General features: G+C 39.4%; 1 protein-coding gene across 6 annotated transcripts in view; it reads right to left on the bottom strand.

Moving 5' to 3' along the window:
- Positions 1-18,869, bottom strand: part of BCAS1 (brain enriched myelin associated protein 1) — a 56,033-nt gene that overhangs the window by 19,490 nt on the left and 17,674 nt on the right. For 5 of the 6 annotated variants that reach the window (XM_076351939.1, XM_076351940.1, XM_076351941.1 and 2 more), the window contains 5 exons: positions 14,547-14,702; positions 13,936-13,980; positions 9,045-9,185; positions 5,815-5,850; positions 5,265-5,468 (listed from right to left, as the gene is read on the bottom strand). In XM_076351939.1, the coding sequence (XP_076208054.1) occupies positions 5,265-5,468; positions 5,815-5,850; positions 9,045-9,185; positions 13,936-13,980; positions 14,547-14,702 (582 nt within the window). The remainder of the gene's footprint in view (positions 1-5,264; positions 5,469-5,814; positions 5,851-9,044; positions 9,186-13,935; positions 13,981-14,546; positions 14,703-18,869) is intronic. The other variant, XM_076351943.1, reaches the window with a different exon arrangement.

Here is an 18,869-nt window from a genome sequence, read left to right as displayed (position 1 = left end):
TTTAAATCCTGTTTTAGAATACCTTATTTTTACTTTTTTTTTTTAACTTAGATATCCAATGTACCTATGCAGTTACTTTAATTTGGTACTATTGAGCATATAAAAGTTGATGCAGGTTATCTTGTTTGAGATCTTAGGCTTGCTATTAAAGAAATTTATGATAAATTTCTTGTAATTATCTCCAGGAATCATTCTTGTATACTCATCTCCCTCTGTAACACTGAATTAATAGATGTTGAAGATTTTGTTTTATGATTTTGTGATCTCAAAGATATCTCTGGAGGCCCAGTCCAACCTCCTGCTCAAAGTTGCTGAAGAACTTGTCAAGTTGAGCTTTTAGTATCTCCAAGGCTGGATGTTCCACAACTTCCATGCAACCAGATCAGGGCATTCAGATATGCTGAGACAAAAGGAAACTCTAGAGACATCACAAAACTCTCTCAAATAAGACTGATCAAGGTGGCAGATTCTTGGACTGAAGACACATGGTATATTGTGTACTTCAGAGATGCAGAGATCATCTGTGCATGGTCTTTCAGTAGAAGGGAAAACCCCTTTCAGCTAAGAAGGTTTTCTGACACACTTAAGAACAGAGTTTTTGATTTTTGTTCTTGTTTCCCCTGAGAAACTGGAAGAAATTTCCATTTGTGCATTCAAGAGAATCGCCAAGGTGTTTCTGGCAGGAATTGAAAGTGTAATAGGAAGAGCTTGACAAAAATAAAAAGTCAATAAACTTTGAATGATGTTACATTAACCTAAACAGTTCTCTAGAGCAATGGGCTGTTACTTCTTTACTTCACCTGGGAGAAAGACAAAAATATCAAGCTTTGTGACGAGTTTTAGGACTAAACTGCAGTCTGTATATAATAATAATTTGCAAAGAGCTCAGCTCTATCAGCTTCATGAGTCTTTAATGCATAAGTGTTCTCATAAAGGTAAGTTATCACCTTATACCTATAAATTGCATCAACTGAGGTTGCTGGATTCATGAGTCCAAATTCTGTCTCCAGTTTCCTTAGACACAAATTGTAATAAATTCAACCTAAGTCAGCAGCTATTGTTATGCACCATGGAGAGTATTTTACTTTTTACTAGGTTCTGTGTTTCACTATGTTTGGGAAGCATTCTTCCATCTCTTAAATGACAGTGTCCCTAGTTTTCTACTAGTAATAAGCTTACTTAAAACAGTCACGGTGGAAAGTTTGTGTCTACTCTTTGAGTCGTCTTCTGGTTCTTCTTTTGGGGAACTATTACTACACCATTTTCTTATCTAGGTTCCTGACCAAACTGTTGCTTTATGAGAGTGTAACTTATTTTGTGACCTGGATAACTTCGATAGGAGTTTTCCTTTTCCTTGCTGCATTTTTCCTCAAAATTGAGGTAAACATTATACCCTGCTTTGATCTTGTGCTAGAGTCTGAACTGGCACTCTCCATGGCATTTCATTAGACTCAAGGAACAGTTCTTGTATTTTTCCTGGTCATACCTTCTTTATGAAGCAGCTTTTCTTTTATCTTAATATATATGAGAGATGACCTTTTGCTCAAGAAATTTCCGCTTAAAAGAGCAGTCATGCTTGAGATCTGTTCCTGCCGCTTGCAGACTCACAGGCAGGAAAGCAGAGAGGGTTAGAGAGACTTTAACCCACCTGCTTGCCCTCCTTTGCCAATGCAAAGACAACAGAGGTTACTGCAGTTAAGGTAGCTCAGCTTCAGCCATCAACATGCTCTCCGACCTCCACCCTGAAGCCCCCTGTGACCTACAGCTGCTGCCTGAAGGTGCCACTCAGCAGATCAGGAGTTATAACAGCTCAGACGATGAACCAATTAGAATTAATCCCTGTCAGCTTATAGTTAAACAACACTGGTCTGTAAACAGCCCAGGACCACAGTTCTGACCCACAAGTCCTACTGGTTTTATTCACTGGGTCAAGGAGGTTAAGGGCCCTCCCTGCTGTAAGAATGGCACCTATGCCAGCAGTCAGGTTGTGAAATGTCCCCCGAAAGCCCATTGCTTATTGTCCTCCTCACTCCCTCAACCAGGGGGAATTCTCATTAAAGTTTCTTCATCCATTTACCCAGCAAAAAATGGCCAGAATCTCCTTCCCTCCTGCCTGATAGGCGGTATATTCCAAGATGGGAGCAGGTAAACTGCTCCCATCCTGGAATGTATGGGAACTTGATAAGTCCTTGGTAATTTTAACATTTATCTCACACACTCCACCCAAATATTTATCTTTGCTTTCCTATGGCAGAGTATGGTTGCAGGCTCAGCAATAAAAGGTGTTATTCTGCTTCACTTAATAGCTAACCAGTTTGCTGTTTTATTACCAGTGCATAAATACCCCTCAGTAGAAAGGGCATGATTTTTCTGTGTTCATATGGCAACAGAATTGCAACAGCTTAAGATTCTAGTTTTTAAAAAAAAAAATATATCTGCTTTTAAAGATAGTTCACAGAGCAGACTAAATAATACTCCCTCAATCACTTTCCTCTATCATTTACTGGCATGCTTTGATCAGATATAAATGAAGCGTCATGTTTCTTAGCCCTGATCAGATATCTACAAGGTCTTGAAAACCAGGTTTCCAACACAAACATGTGAAATCACTAACTAATTTTCCATTAATATTCCTTAGTATTTGCAAAAAATGCTAGTATGACAAATATTTGAGTAACAGTTATAAAAACTTTTGTGCAGACTGATCAGGAAATGGGGCAGATACAGTCGAAGTAATTTCCATCTGAGGAGTTGAATGAGGATATTTTTTTTTCTTTCTTTTACATATTTATTCATCTGTAGTCAGAGCAGCGGCATTAACTGCAACGTGTTGACAGGCACTTCATTAGCTTTACTTTGAAGTAAAAGCTCATCAGAAGATACATATTTGAGAGGCTGCCTGGAAAGAGAGAAGCTGGACCTGAATCCTGGATCTATTGAGTGTTGTGGTTGCTATTTGTTAGTTCAAAAGAAAAACTACATGATTGAATTATACACCTATTTGGAGCAGTTGCTAGCTTCGATTCTCTATCCTAGCAAAAGGGCAGTACATTAAGGGTGCCAGAAAGAAAGATAAAATCACTGCAGGAAAAAAAAAAAAAAAGAGAATCCTCAAACCAAGCTGAGTTTGAGGCTAACCTGTAGTCTAAAGACTTTTTTTTTTTACATCTATCCTTTTTTTTTTTTTAGCTTCAAACTGGCTGGGTCACCAAGGTCTTTCATCAAAGGAAATATAATATTACTCCCTGTCAAGAAAATCCAGTAAAGCAACATCAGCTTTTTATAGGTAAGGATTCAATGCTCAAGCAGGCAGATTTTTTTTTTAAATCCTTAGGACCAAAGTCAGTTCTCTACTGCAGAAATTTACTCCAGAAAACTTGCAAAAACATTTGGTCTCGGGACTATTCCAGACCCAAGAACTTCTAACTAAGCAGAAATGACCTCATTTTATGAAGTTAAAAGTCAGGTTTCATGTACTATTGTAGTTCAGTGCATTTGGGTAAGTGATTTAACTAGCCCTTAATATTTTTGGTAGCAACCAAAACCTGCTTGGAGTTACAGAGAGTTCTCTACACTTTCCATTCACTGTTGTAAGCAGCTTTATTTTAGCGATGATGTAAGATAAATTAAACCCAACATTATGAACAAACAGAAGTAAAAGACAGAATTTTGGTACAAGGTTTATACCCCCGAGATGTTTGAGATCCCAGGACTTCAGTGGAGACTGTTGTGAGGTTAGAAAGACACAGGGTAGGTACCTAGACCTGTTTTAGATTAGCTATGAGATATGGGGAGCTGCTGTTCGCTGTGGGCAGAACCTACGTTATACAAAGCAGTAAAATATCTGTAACTACATAAGGTTTTGGTAAGATTTCAAAATGTTATTTTGAAAGATTAACCCAAACTAATCAGATTTTTTTTTTTAAACCAACCATCACTACTAATCGCTCCTCCACAGGAGTGATTTTCATTATTGTTCTGCAAGAAAATGCTCCCTTCTTACATGCTTTTTCTTTTTCAAACACAGGGGGCCTTGTTACTTCATTATGAAAATAGTGAACCTCAGACCAGATTTATTACTCTGTTTTACACTGAAACTGCATACAACCGTTTGCCAGAAGGCCTCTTTTTTCTTATTTTGTCCTGATGTTCAGCATGCATCCTGCTTCCCAGCTCTGTTTTCAAATAAGCCAGACTACTCAGAGGAAGAAGTTTCCATAGCAATAACAACTATACTAAAGACCTCCCTCTTCCTCTTCTTTACAACTTTCCTCTCATTCTAAGAACCTGATTCACCCAGTTCCACAGGAAATTAAGTCTCAAGCTTAGATTGTTTTCAAGCATGTTTACTCTGTAAATATCTAAACACCTTTGGTTTTTTTAATATAAGTAACATACCCAAACTGTATCCCCAGTATCATTGCCCAGTAGGGAAAATACAGCTAAAGAAGTTGCGGGGCTAGCTGCTCAGTCAGCATCTCTGTGTTTGGGAGCATTTCATTTCTGGGATTTAAACTTGAACAGAAGCCCAGGAAAGCAGTTATTCAACATACAGTGATTCAGTAAAGTTTAATACAGGTCTTCTCTTAAATGAAATGAGCAAAGAATAAGCCTTCAGCTTATAAACCACTGAGGATCATGGAAACAGGAATGATGTTTTTAAAGTTAGTCCTAGTTTTAGTTAAAAATGTTACTTAACCTGAGGAAAAATACGTCTTCCCAAGCAATCAACCTCAATCCCCAAACTTAAAGACTGAGCCATTCTGGTATGAAACTTTTATCTATTGAGTAAGAATAAACCCACCAGATTCCAGGTTTTCAGACATTTAGAACTAAATCAAACAGTTCTCATAAAAATGAAGTGTGTTTTTCTAGCTATATCTCTATTATCGATATAATTTGGTAAAGACTACTATAATCTCTGTAGGATTTTTAACAAGTTTGTTGAATGGACAGAATAATATTCCTTCTTCCATAATAGTATTCAAAAATAGTACAGACAGTTTTAAAAGACTACACAGTTTTATAAGTTTCTTCTACAGGAATCTAACTGCCATCATTAGCCATGTGTATGTGACCGCCCAAAGCTCACGTATGCGTTTGTAACTGCATATATCATTTATGCCCCTCATGCATTTAGCACGTGGGACACGCTCAACTTTGCAGATTTAACTGCTTTACTGTAACTCTATGCTTAGCAATAACTCTAGACACTGTGTGAAGATGGTGCTGTGGGATGGACCAGCTCCAAAATCCAGACGTACCTTTTTCCAAAAGAGCTTGCTCAGTGGCATAGGAGTGGATGATGCTTTCTCCTTCGTCACCTCTTTGGGGGCTTCAGTGGCTGCTGCCTGCTGTTGGGCTGCAGGCTCAGGGGCTTTTGTATTCTGCTTAGTCGTCTGCAGCTCTTGAGAGGAAGGGACATTTTTGTCTGATTTTACAGAGGTAATAGGCTGCTGTTCAGTGCTCTAGAAAGAAACGTGAACACATAGGCTATTGGAAACATGTGAAGGACAAGATACTTGCAGCATGTTCAGGCATCATCTGGTACAACAGGTAAGCATGCAGTGGACCATCATTGCACAGGACACACCAAGCAACAAAGTGCAGCTCATGAGCTGCATTGCCCTGTCCTTTCAAATGAAGTAATGTCTTGAACAGAGGAAGCAAATTATACAGCAACCCACCCTTCATAACAGAGATGATTAATTGATTAAGAAATTAAAACAGTGTCTTTGAGACTGAAAATGACAACGGGAATAATCACCCTTTGACTGCATTATTCGTACAGATAACTTGAATCATCCTACTCACTTTGGTATTAGTTGTCTGTTGGGTCTCTTTCGCAGCCTGAAGGGAAACAAAACACAAAGACAAGTCTGTCTCTGGCAATGTCAGCGCTCACAGTTACACAGTTCAGGAATTGTCTGTGTCACAAATTATTTTTAGCGAATGTTTGTGAAAGTCCTGGCTCCTGCAACCATGGAAACTGATCTCTGGCAGAGGCAAGGCTGCCTGAAGGGACTGCTAGCTCGCATCCTTTTACCTGCAGCAGCATTGCAGCCTTGCGTTGAATTGCTTTGTGCTCACGCTGCTGTGCTTGCAGTCCTCAACTTGTTCTTTAGAAATATATGTATTTACATATGCATTCCCAGTTTCTTCAGGTAAGACATTCCACAGAGTTTTAAGATATTAGCAGAGATTTTTTTCTGAGCTGGGTCTGCATGTGCAACTTTCAGTGCGCACTGACAAGCCAGAGCTGGGTCTTTTCCACTGGGGGAATTGCATACCAGTCAGGGACATGCTAATGTCGCCTTCAAAGCAGGAGGCTTTGCTTTCTGGGATACAAAACATAGGCAGATGACTGCATGGAAATGAAGGGCACAGAACAGCGGTGGCTTTATAACTTAGAAGCAGGAGTTGCAGCTCTACAAAGAGAAGCTCTGCAGGTGCTAGAAGTTGGTTTAGTCCATCCACTCACACTTTTGTGCATTAGGTGGGATTTACTCTTTTGTAAAAAAAAAAAAAAAAATTATTCAGTGATGGGTCTCCTGGTTTCATTAAAATACACGAAGCCAGGAGGGATCCAGTTTGTTAAACTCCTTTCTGGCCAGCGATACGTATCAGTGTCTATTGACTCTAACATCCAGCATAGCTTACGCCGAAGATGAGTATCTGAGCTGTACAAAAAGAGAAGCAGCAAGCCTCAAACTCAAGTAAATGTGAGCCCAGCACCTCTGGGTTTAGGCAGCCTGCCACACGCTTTGCAGATTTCTTGAAAGAATAGGTGAGAGTTATTTTGCAGGAGCCAAGAACTTCTTTTTGTGGTTAGCTCTAATGAACAAGATCCAGAGCAAGTGGTAAAAAGTAGTGTAATGCCACGAGCTGGCTTCAGTACTAATACTTTCAGTATTAAGTGATTAACCCTTCCAAGTCAAAATTCCATAAATAAGTACAGTTATACTGCAAAACTGGCATGCAATGCAAGGCAAAATATACATGGATGGGAAGAAAAGAACTGTCAGGGACCCAGCTGTCAAATGCCATCCAAACTCAGTCTTTGAGGTCAAATGGCCAAATCCCATTCCATCAGCTTACGTTATGGATTTATATTAGGAGGCACATTTCTGTTTGAAAACAACATTCACAAGTTGCTTTAAAGTTAGTATTTATGTAAACACAGGACACCAGAAGACAATGTTTGTTAACCTAATAGTAAAACTTTTCTTAACTAAGGTACTGAGAAGTGCATTTTGGAAGACTTGCAGAGACAGAACTTTCAGAGAGAGTGAAGTGCTTAAAATTAAATATGACTACATATATTAAAATTATCTTTCAAATAAAGAAATTCACTACCTATTTGTCTAGTTGACACATCATGCTAACGCATTTCAAATGAAAAGAGATAAATAGAACTACTTTTTTTTTTTACTGGAGGTGATAACTTCAGGGCTTCCCTGTCACATCACTGCTCTGATTTGAATTTCCACTTTCAATCAGCATTACAAGCAAACTGTTTGCACCATTTTAATCCATCTCCTTTATTCTTAATATGTCATAAATGATACCCCACTTATTGCTTCTGTATTTTGTATGTGGAAAGCAAGCTGTGAAAATAACTTAGAAACAAGCAAAAACTATTTAAAAAGTAATGGCATTTCGTAAGACAGATTTTATTACTGTAAAAATTTAGTGCTGTTGCATTCCTTCAAGATAACTGCTTTTATTCCAGACCAAAAGTCTTTAAAATTCTATCAAATAACCTAATGAAAACCAACCATCTCTGCCAACAACTCACTGCGAGATTTTGCACTATTGTAGAAGAGACTTAGCACCTTAAAAAATGCCAGCCAGGTATGTTTTTTACCAGGAAGCTCTAATTCATTATGAACAAGTAATTAATATTTTAATTGTATTAAATATCAAAACTATTAGCTATCAATGTAGTATATACAAGATGAGATCTTAACTTTAAGCCGTTGGCAAGAGCTATAGGCTTAAAACCATTGGGAAGATTATTATTCCCTTCAGTAATATGCAGATGACATTTTATCTGAAAAATGAGAGAGTCGAAAGAATATTTTTGTTTTGAAAATATCTTAAAAAAAACTCCCTTTGCCTTGTGCCCTTGATTATAAAGCCCCCTAACTCACCAGAAATTCCATGTGGGTGTTTCGAGTGAGCATTAAATATTAATTAACTTTCCTCCCCCAGTGGAAGGGTCTCTGCTTCTGCATTCTTTGGGCTAAAAAGCTACAATTCTCTGCTTCCCTGCCACAGAATCATGGCAGATTATCTTATCCAGAGAATGCAGAAATGCCCGAATACGGACCTTGAGACCAAAGCTGATAAAAAGTTTTCAGTGATTTTTTTTTAAAGATAAAAGCTAAAGTCCTGTAAAACAACCACTTGCACAAAAAGTGTGTATTTTGAACAGCTTTAAAGAACCCTTGAAAACCAAACTTAATCCAGCCAAACTAAACTTAGAATTCAGTCAACAAATACTTTTCTTGTTTTGAGTGAAAAGTAACTATTTCTGAAGGAAATTGTGTTCCAACCTTCTGTGCCATATCAGATGCCCCAGTTCGCCAAATCACCAATTTTAACCACATGGCAGTGCACAGTAAGGCAATGTGGATCATAAAGCCTTAATTGTAGTTGGACTGAGCTCTTAAACCTGTCCTACAATTGCAGGCGCTGTTCATGTCTGCATAATTCATTGTTTGTCAGTACCTTTAATTTTATTTTTATTGTAAGTGGCCAGGGAAGTTTAGTCAGCATTAGTAAGCTTAACTGGGAAGCACATAGCAGGGAAGGTTAGAGGAATTGTTTCAGAATCCTGAATTCACAGATGGTGTAGCAAGAGAAATGTTGCACATGATTGTTTTCGTAACGCGTGGCACAAATGCTCACACCAGTAGTTTTCAGAGCACTGCACAGCTGGCCAGATGCTGATTTCAGTTACCAATTGAATAACTTCGCTCTGTGACAGGAGCCATCTGTGACTGCTCAGGGTTCTGCTCTTGCTAGAGTTTCATACAGACCTTATGCCTAAAGAGTTTACTAAATGTACTGTGTCCTAGCTTGGGACTCTCTGCCTTCTTTTTCTTGGCTCCTTTGGTTTGGGATTCTGCCGCTGTCTTCGGAGCAGGTTGCCCACCATGACCTTTTTCCGCTTTCGATCCCTTTTGTGCAACAGCATTTGAAGTTGAGTACTCATTGCAGAGTTCTTATTTGGTTCATGAAAAACATTTAAACACTCATACATGTAGTATTAAACCCAAACATTTCCTTTTTGCCCTGGACAACAAATTATGTTTCTTCTAATTACTCAGTTCTCCGTAGACTTTCTTTCACGTGAGTAGTGAAATAAATATAAAAGCTAGGGCAATCCAGTTGACTCAAAATTAAATCACAATTTCTTCCCAAATGATTCATTAAATTGAGACCCAAATACCACAAAGACTGAGACTTCTGTATTTAAATCCATGAGTAACCAATTGAATTTGGGATTTATAAGCTTAAAATAGGCATATATATAAAACTTTGAAAATACCTTGATTCTTTTTATTGCAGTATTATAGGGACTTTAAAATGTTTTGCATAATGCATTATTTAGGAAAAGGGTAGTATGAATATCCATAATATATGCTACATAAGATATTTCAAAGTTTGCACTAATGTTCATGAAATTAGTTAAAAATGAAGGTAATGAAAAATAGTAATGATAGCCTGATACTGAAAGTGTTGAATGAGAACTGCTTCCTTTTCATTCCATTCCAAATATCTGCAGGAGGCACTTGTTTTGGGAATTATCACCCACTGATGTTAGAGACTGGATCTCTAAAAAACTAGGCAGCACGTTGAGAAATCCACTACAAAGGGCTATAAAATAAAGAAACATTGATAGATGTCTATATGGGAAAAAAGCAGTATCAGGCTATTTTTAAAGAGTGGTAATAGACTACCTGCAGCTCAATGCAGACTAAATTACCCTGCATAGGGTAGAGGTGGGTCTACTCAGATACATGACTTCTCTACGAGTCTGGGAAAAACTTGAGTAACATTTGCTAAAATGTTCCATATAACTTTTCACAGCATTGGAAAAAATATTTTTTAAAATCATAATTCAAGTACCTCCTCAAAACTTCACTCTTCAAGTCTCCGTTGTCTCCCCCTCACCCCCCTGCCCCTCAATCTTCAACACTACCCTCTGGATTTATCAGCGGAGGAAAAAAGCTTAAGTTTTCATGTCATGAACAATAGGGTTTTTTCCCTTCCTTCCTCACCATACTTACCTTTTCAATAATAAAAAAGGAGGGGGACACAAAAACACAGGTTTCCAAGGTTGCTTAACTAAGCTTCAACATACAAACAAGTTAACACAAGAGTCTGTTCTATGGTAACTGCACTATACATATGCTCATAACATATGACTAATCACAAATAATATGGGGTAACATTCTTCACTCTTCAGTGTCTCAGAGTGTCAGGTTTTAAAGCAGCAAGATGCCTTTGATTACCTAGTACAAAGGAGGATGTAGTATTTTTTACTTACTACTTGCTAGTATCCTGGACTTCATTCAGATCTCCGTTAGGCAATTTACGTCCTGATTTAATTAAGAATTAGGCCAATATATAGTGAAGAAACAAATTTTAATATTTCAATGACAATTTACTCAAGTGTTCATCCTCCAGGTAATTAGCTTTGCAAGCTTCAATTCTGTTTTCTTTTATACTTGAGCAAGGCAAAAATAAAAGCTTCTAACCAGTAAAAAGCTTTAAAATGAGTTGACAAAAACTTCCAGGAACTATGGAAGCATGAAGAGACCCAAACTGCAAAGAACCAATCAGCCTACAGTACTTACAATGTGAAGCCTCAAGCACTGTGGTTAACCACAACTAATAGGGTAGGAGGAAATGTCCAGAGTACAGAACATAACATGTATGAGCATGTGAAGTTGAGATCTTGGTCTCAAGATTGTTTCATCCAGTGCAATTACATGCTTCCTACAAAGTGCTTTGTACTATGAAGAGGCTGTGGCCAGTCACATCAAATTTGGCCATTTTTCCCTGCAGTACTCTGTACCGTTCTCAGCATTCCCGAACATAGTGATGCGGGAACAAGTCAGGATCTGCTACAGAAGGGTCAAATAGATGGTCTGGGGCAGATCTAATCTGAATGCCATGTTGGTTAGTATAAACTTGCAAAGGATCAATTAATCCAAGGAAGTATGACTCAACTCATATTAAACTCCTGTGTTTACACGGATGAAGTGACAATCATTAAGGGTGTGCCCAGGCTGGTGAAAGCATACATGTCTTTAGCCAGCCGATTAAAGCCAGAGGCATCGCTGATGACAGCGCATTGCTACAAAAAACACCGAGTTCAGCTTCACTGATGCCGCACACCTCTGCATTTCAGCAGGAGGGAGTATGCTGCCATGCCTTGCAAAGCTGAAGCGGGCTGTGGCTGTTTCTCAGATTTATGAGAAAGCTCATCTGTCCTCTTAGCCATGGGAGAGCACTGCTGAGAGACACTGGGAACGTATCAGCCCTTGTGTGATAAAACCCAGCTCCTCCCTGCAAAGGGGGTGGCACGAGCAGCCAACATGCAAGCGCGACCAGGACTCAAAGGCACAGCGGGCCCAGCGCCAGCCAAACCGTGCGAAAGCCCCATGGCATTCAGGAGCCCCACGGCTCAGACAGCACAAAGGGGAAAGCCTCACTTAAGAACACATCTATACTGTTAAGACAGAAGTTATTTCTCAGGGGAAAAGTGACCATTATTTCATTATACACATCAGCTGAAAAATCTGCAGCTTTTCTATGACAGTAGATAAATTAACCTTTTAAACATTTGATATCGTGAAAATGTCATTCTTTGTATCAGGAAGATAGTGAAGATAAAGGAATTCTTTGTAAAAAACAACTCCCACTTAACCTCTATATAGTGAGTTTGCATATCCTACTAGTCATCTGGATTTGTTTACCCTTACAGGTGTGATAGCAAACCAAACCCAAACAGCATATTTATTTCCAAGTTACAGTACGCCCACACCAACAGTCACCTGTTATAGAAGCACGTGGCTGCGCTTGATAAAGTCAGGTATGCAAACGGGACTAAACAACTGGATTTTTCAGAAATTGTTGAAAGAGCTAAGTCTTACTGAAACAGTGCAATTTGATAACTACTTTTTCTGGGTATCTTGGGAGACCTTAGCCCTCGGGTTGATGATTTCCAGAATTATTGAGCTATAAGCGGGGAGTGATGTGTATCTCCCACGTACTCACCAAGTTTTCTGTAAAGACTGACCACCATTTTAGTACCAGGCTATATAAAAAATTGAATGGGACAAAAAGGATAATAGGATAGAAAACAAGTGTTGATGCCTATAGTGATTTTGGCTACCTGATAGTTGCATGGAAAGATAATTTCCTTTTTTAGGGTTTTATTCTTTGTGTTTAATTTTATCACAGGCATTGCAAGAAAAGCTTTAGTTATTATAGTTATAACAATGTGTAATGACATTTAATCTGGAAATTCCCAGTTATGCAGTCAGTGATATGCCTGTGAGCCACTGAAACACTAGAAGAGAGGAGGCAGCTTAATACAAGTTGTCTCACTTCTGTTTCTTTTGAAACTATTGTAAGTTTTGACACTAACAGAACAGGAAAAAAGAGGAAAGGAGAAGTCTTTAAACACCTGCATTTTTCCATTTTAGAAGATTATGTTTTCAACTTAATTTTTACAGTTTAGGTTTTTCCACTTTTTTTTTTTTACAAGTTTGTTAAATACATTGGATCAATCTGATATTTTCAATATCTCTAATAGCAAATGAAAGCTATGATAATGAAGCTTTCCTGAATTCACATATGAAGCACCATGGACACTAAAAACAAGTTTCCTCTTGCCAGTGGAATCCAAAAACGAATGGTTTGTAGAGAGGAAAGCAAGAGGCCGCATCTGCCTGTTACACGGAGGAGCATTTCTCAGACTGGTTCTGTACCTGTCCAGCCAATATGGATTTCAGTTCCCAGTGGGAACATCACACACTTGCAGTCAGGCTGATGCATTGTACTAGAACAGCTTGAGTGCTCAGTTCACCCCGCTTAAAAAAACCAAACCTGATCCTCATCTCTGCAAGTAAAGGGAAGAATCCTGAGCGGTCAGGGAAGGACAGCCCTCCCTGCAAGTCCCAGTCCTGCTCAGAGCAGCTCCATCATCCTCCTGAGGTTTCAGCTGCTGCATAGGAACAGCCCATCAGCCCTGACTGTAGCACAGTCCATAGAGGGGTGCTTCAGCCAGAAGAGTCCCAGAGAGGAAATGTTGGAATCTCCTTCTGCTTTCTATTGATTTCAGTGGGAAGCTGATCCTTGCCCATCCTCCTGCGCCCCAAGGGGGGACCCAGCAGTAGCTGTGGATGCACTGCAGGGCAGGGGGGTGGGAGCAGGCTCCTGCCCACCTAGCCACAGAGCTGCCACAGGCAGGGGGACCTCACATGTCCTCCCCACCAGGATGTGGCAGCTCCAGCAGGTGTGAAGAGGGATAAAGGAGACATGCGTATACACAACTGGAAATGAAAAACCTGAAGCTTTGCACAGCTCTATGAGCAAATGGAGTTTTCTGTGGACTCAGGAGGATTTCACTGCAGGGACCTGTAGTTTTAGATCAAGGACAAGTCAGAGTAACAACCAAAAGCACTACCAGGTCATCATCAACCTTGCCGAAAATGCTACAGTTCAGATCTTGATTGTAACATATGATATGAAGGATTGCACTGTTTATGCTCATCTTCCTTTCAAATTTATTCAGGGGAAAATATTTTAAATTGCTTCAAATGGGGAAAATTGGGGAAAAAGCAACACAATGAAGAGGAAATACCTGTGTCAAAAACATCTAGTGACCAGTGACAGAATGAGGAATTTGCCTACCTTGTCTTCAGAATCACTTTTGGCTTCAGCTTTGCTTGGGGAGACCTTAAATGTATTTGAGAAAAACAAACAGTCACACCCAATTCAGTCTTTCAAAAGATCTGAAAGATCATATGTTTGAAACTAGCAGCTTCTTCTAGCACAAAGGTGAAAGTACAAATATTGCTTCCCCCATGTGGGAAAATTTATAATATAAATGTTTCTTGAGAACAACTTAAAGTCAATGGCTAAAATGAAAACTATCCGGACCAAAGATATATTATTCAAACTTATACATCCAATTAATCCATAAAAATGAACTTTTAGAGGTATTACAAAATGAAGCTTCATCATGCAGAAAATCCTTAAGACAGCTAAGTACCTCCAGGTCTACCAGTATCTATGCAGAAAAGGAAGTTTCCAGAGTCAGTCATCATCATTTGATCATAACCGCACTGTACCTACACATCTCTATCGCTCTCAAGTCATTCTCCAAGGCATCTGTTTGGCTTCATTACTACTCAGTGCCCGTGACAGCAAACATGTTACATTTAGCTCAACATGTCCACAGGGGATTTTTATAAGCAATTTAAAGCATAGCCTAGAGATGAAAAGGAAAGGCAAAAGCTTACCAGTGTTTTAAGGAAACTCATGACGGAGTTATCTATTGCAGCAGCTGGTTGGGGGTTGTCTTGTTTTATCTCTGCCTTTTCAGGTTGCTCAGCAGTGAGACCGTTGACACCTGCTGAGTCCTGCTGTAGGTCTTTTTGGTTGCAGTCATCTATCTCCTAAAAAAAGAGGGCAGAGTTTCCTCAGTCCTAGCTTGGTTAATTTCCAGTGGAATGCAAAAGTAACATTTGTGACTTGCATTATGTTGCTCTGAGAGTCACAACCCTAATTCCAACCATATTTCTTCAGCCTACGTATTCAGAACAATCGAGCTTTTATACATCTCTTTCCCCTCTTTTCTAATATATTCAGCATTTGCCGTTGGTTGGAGGAACATTGTTTTCAGCTACCAAGTATAATAAACACAAGTAAAGTTGCACACAGCATCCCAAACAACACCGCTTTTCTCTTTTCAAGGCTGAACTTGTGAATAGGAACAAACGCTGAGATTTTGGCCTTTGATGGCTCAGTGTCTGATTGTACCACACAAAAATCGCTTCCGATACTTTGTATTCTGCAATTCCAGAAATAATTTTTATCTAGCAAACACAAACAGGGTACAGATTAAAAGAAGGAAAAAAGCAACAACCCAAAGTAATTCTTCTGACCCAGATGGAGCTGCTCCCTCTCTTCCTGGAATTACAGTTCCCAGAGCCCAAAAATAGTTTTCCAGTGCTCAAGCACTCACAAGTATGTAATATTATGTTTTACTCAGTTTCTGTTTAGACACCTAAACAAGGGTCTGGTTTTTAAAAAACTCTTCTTGGACCAGTTTTGGAGACCTTGGCACCCTTTTACGCTGAATTTGCCTGCCGTTCTGGCCACTTTTGCCTTGAGCCTGCACAGGTAAAGCCAACACAAATGTTATGGAGGAGAGAGCAACTTGAGACAAGTCCTCATGTCCCATTCAGCATTTCCTTTTTTAATATTTAAGAGTACTATATCTGGCTGGTAACATCCGAGTCTGTTACCAATAATCCTCCTCCCTTTTGTCTATCTGTCTACATTGTAAGTGCAGGGCTGGATCTGTCAATTATTATTAAAGTAAATTGTGCCTAGCATGATGGTGGCCTCGACTTTGGTAGGGGATTTGAGACGTTATTGAACAGACAATCATAGCAGTGCCATAATTCTTCAGCAGAAGTTAGCATCCCCAACTATTTAGACAGCAGTACACATCTGGTCACTTAGGAAACAGTGACTAGAGAAGCAGTTATTAGAATACTAGATGCCCAGATTACTCCAGAGAAAAAAATCAGGACAAGAAATAAAACTGATGAGCCTGTCCAGGTGTCTCCAGTAAACAGCATCTTTGAATCACTGCTCTCAAAGACTGCCTGGAGGTCTAAGTGACACCAAGGGTTTTTTCCTAACCTGCCAGTTAAACATAGTTGTTTAGTGCCATTTTTACCAGGAAAAGTTAAAATAAAATTATACTCTTGAGAACTTTTCCCTGTACTGGGCTATTAAAAAAACCCCACAATATTTGTATAGGATTTGCAGAGGACATACATTCCTGTAGTTCACTAAAGGAAGGAGTAGACTAAAGATGCATAACTGTTTTAAAACTTCGGAGGGCTAATTTGGCATCAGGAAAGATGAGCATGGAGTGGCCAATCTCCATGCAGCATTTAAAGAGTTAAAATATGCAAGGTTTTACTTACAAGAACAGACTTCTGTAATTCTCCACCCACCGTTTTCCAAGTTTACCCAGGAAGAAACACAGCACAGTAGTTCAGAGTGCTTCAACAGGCTATTTAGAAGTTTCTTACAAGGGTCTAACACACCACTTTGTCCAGCTGCCAGTTACGGGCCAGAGTGGCTCCAAGAACAATATGTCCCATGCAGAACACATGTGGCCACGCCAGTTTTGGCAGCCCTGCTTCCAGGGACGCTATCTAAGGAGCTCCGGTCACATGAAAAATGCTGGCTCTATTTCAGATATTAAAGGGGCAACAAAGGTGTGAGGCAAGAGATCAAAGAAGCAGGAGACAGAAGATATGTTGCTAAACAAAACTAGCTTCATAACTGAAGTACTTGATGCTATCGAACTCTTTACTACTTGATGCTATCAAACAAAAATAAGCAAATTTTTTTTTTTTTACACCCACAAGCCCAAGCTCTGGTGTTGGGCTGCACTCTGTTTAGGAGGAAGGGATCTTTTTGCCACGCATCATAGTGAACAGCTGTTATCAGCAGCAGATACCAACCGGGACAACTGCAGAGGTGACAGGTACCACCACTGGCAGCACTAGCTGTCCCAGGGTATCTCCCTGCTAAAGCCACACTTTGTCCTGCAGAAATGAAAGCTACTGCAGACTGTGCAGAGCTTGAGGCATGATGCCATCCAAAAATCCCTGAAGTCTGATCTGCAGAGCACAAACGGGCCCCATAATAACCCACTACTGCACGAGGAACCCTACTCCAGGATTCCAAAGCCAAGGCTGCCATTAGCTACCGAGATACAGCTCAAATCTGGACTTTGATAGATGCTGTGATCCATCTTGCGCTTTCGTGGGAATACTGCTGTAGGAAGGAGCACAGACTCGGGCCATCAGCATATAAATCAGGGAGAGATAATGTGGAGTCCTACAATATCACATTTTCAGAGCTGTAGTCAAATAACCACAAAAACCTCTGTAGCAGCTCACTGCATAATATGCTGTGCAAAGCCCCGGAGGCAAATAATGAAAGAAAATTCTAGAAACAACAGAAGAAAGTCAGTATTAGAAGTTAACAGATACTATGTAAATGTTCAATTCATTCCTTTGAGGAGCCAAATTTGGGGGTAATAAACACCTTAAATACTTATACTGTAGTTTCAGTTCAGTCATTAGGAAAACATATCAAAAGAATGTATTCCTGCCAGCACTTTTGTTTGTATGAATCATGGCTCAGTGAAACATTTCAGGCATATAATTTATCTTTTCTTTGGCTTACATAGTAAATGCTTCATGAATTCATGAATTCTGTCCTTGTTTTAATTATGCTGTGTTCTGAATGTAGTTTTGTAGACCACAAAAATAAAGAGTGGTTCACCAAACACAGAATGTTTGTGCAGCTCTTAAGCTACAACTGTGGAGCCTCTCTCTTACTTACCAGCAATGCTGTTTTGTGTTGGCACTCAATTCAGGGAAAATTTGCTTTGCCTTTAGCTTTTACAGATACTACGAGTCATAATCCACCAAAAAAAGAAAAAAGAAACTGTTGGCAGCAATATCTGGATTTCTAGTACAATTATTTGGTAACAGTTTGTAGTTACTACAGTAACAGCAATTTAATTAGACTTGGTCGTTCTCCCATCCTACATGAGAACTAGCAACTTTAGAGGGAACAGAAGGCAACTGTGCTACAAGGCAGAGCCACAGCCTTTGTTTTAGAAATGGAGTTAAAGTAAGTTTGGCAACATATCAGAAGTGTTTAGTTGACATTTTTCCCAGAAAAGGTCCTTAACTTCTCTCTGCCCCCAACATATACTCCTTTTCGTATTTGAAGAATAAAAGACAAAAATCATAGTCCAGAAATTCAAGGATGAGGTTAAAATTTCACTCTCCCCTGTGATACAGTTCTGCCACTCATTTACACCGAGTGACTTGAACCCCGATTTTGTGAGTCCTCAAAGATTTTCAGTGGAACAGCTTTAAGGACACGTGTAAAAGATGTACAGGCACTGTTGTTAAACAGGAGACCTGTCCTCAAGCAGGCCCCCAGGCGCCAAAAAGCTGTTGTGTGGGCTAGGATCCTGCAAACATAACCTACAGCTGATGAGTGCCTGGGATTTCCAGATTATTCCCATTAGTGAGGCTCAGGATGTGGATAGGTATAAGCTGAAGACTGGAACAGAATTCAAAATTAATAAGAAAGCTAGGCATTATTGGTATAAAAAAGCTTGATCTGAATGAACAGTGCTTCTAGTATCTGTTTGAACTGGCAGAAGAAGATTTAGATTATCTCGTCCTGTCCCCTGATGGTTGCTCATTACAAACACTTGCTTACTTGAGCTTTCCCAACATGACTATTTGCTACCAGCAAATGTTTAACTCTGACTTCTGGTTAAAGCTACTTCAGATTGTTATTTCATTACAGAGAGTTTCACACTGTACTACTTCAACAGCACGAACCATGACCTTTCACACTCCGTAGTCTGCAATCACAGCAAAATAAGAAATTATGAATTTTGCATTTGATTGTAAAAGTCACAATTCTTGCAAGCCACAGGCAAAACTTATTCTTTCTGTGCATTAGTCAAAAATATCTGCAGGAATTTAGTGTTGAAAGGCTTTGGT

This window comes from Aptenodytes patagonicus, chromosome 14 (assembly GCF_965638725.1).
Source record: "Aptenodytes patagonicus chromosome 14, bAptPat1.pri.cur, whole genome shotgun sequence".
Lineage (NCBI taxonomy): Eukaryota > Metazoa > Chordata > Aves > Sphenisciformes > Spheniscidae > Aptenodytes > Aptenodytes patagonicus.
The sequence above is the reverse complement of the archived record's forward strand: the minus strand, read 5'-3'. Positions and strand labels throughout refer to the sequence as shown.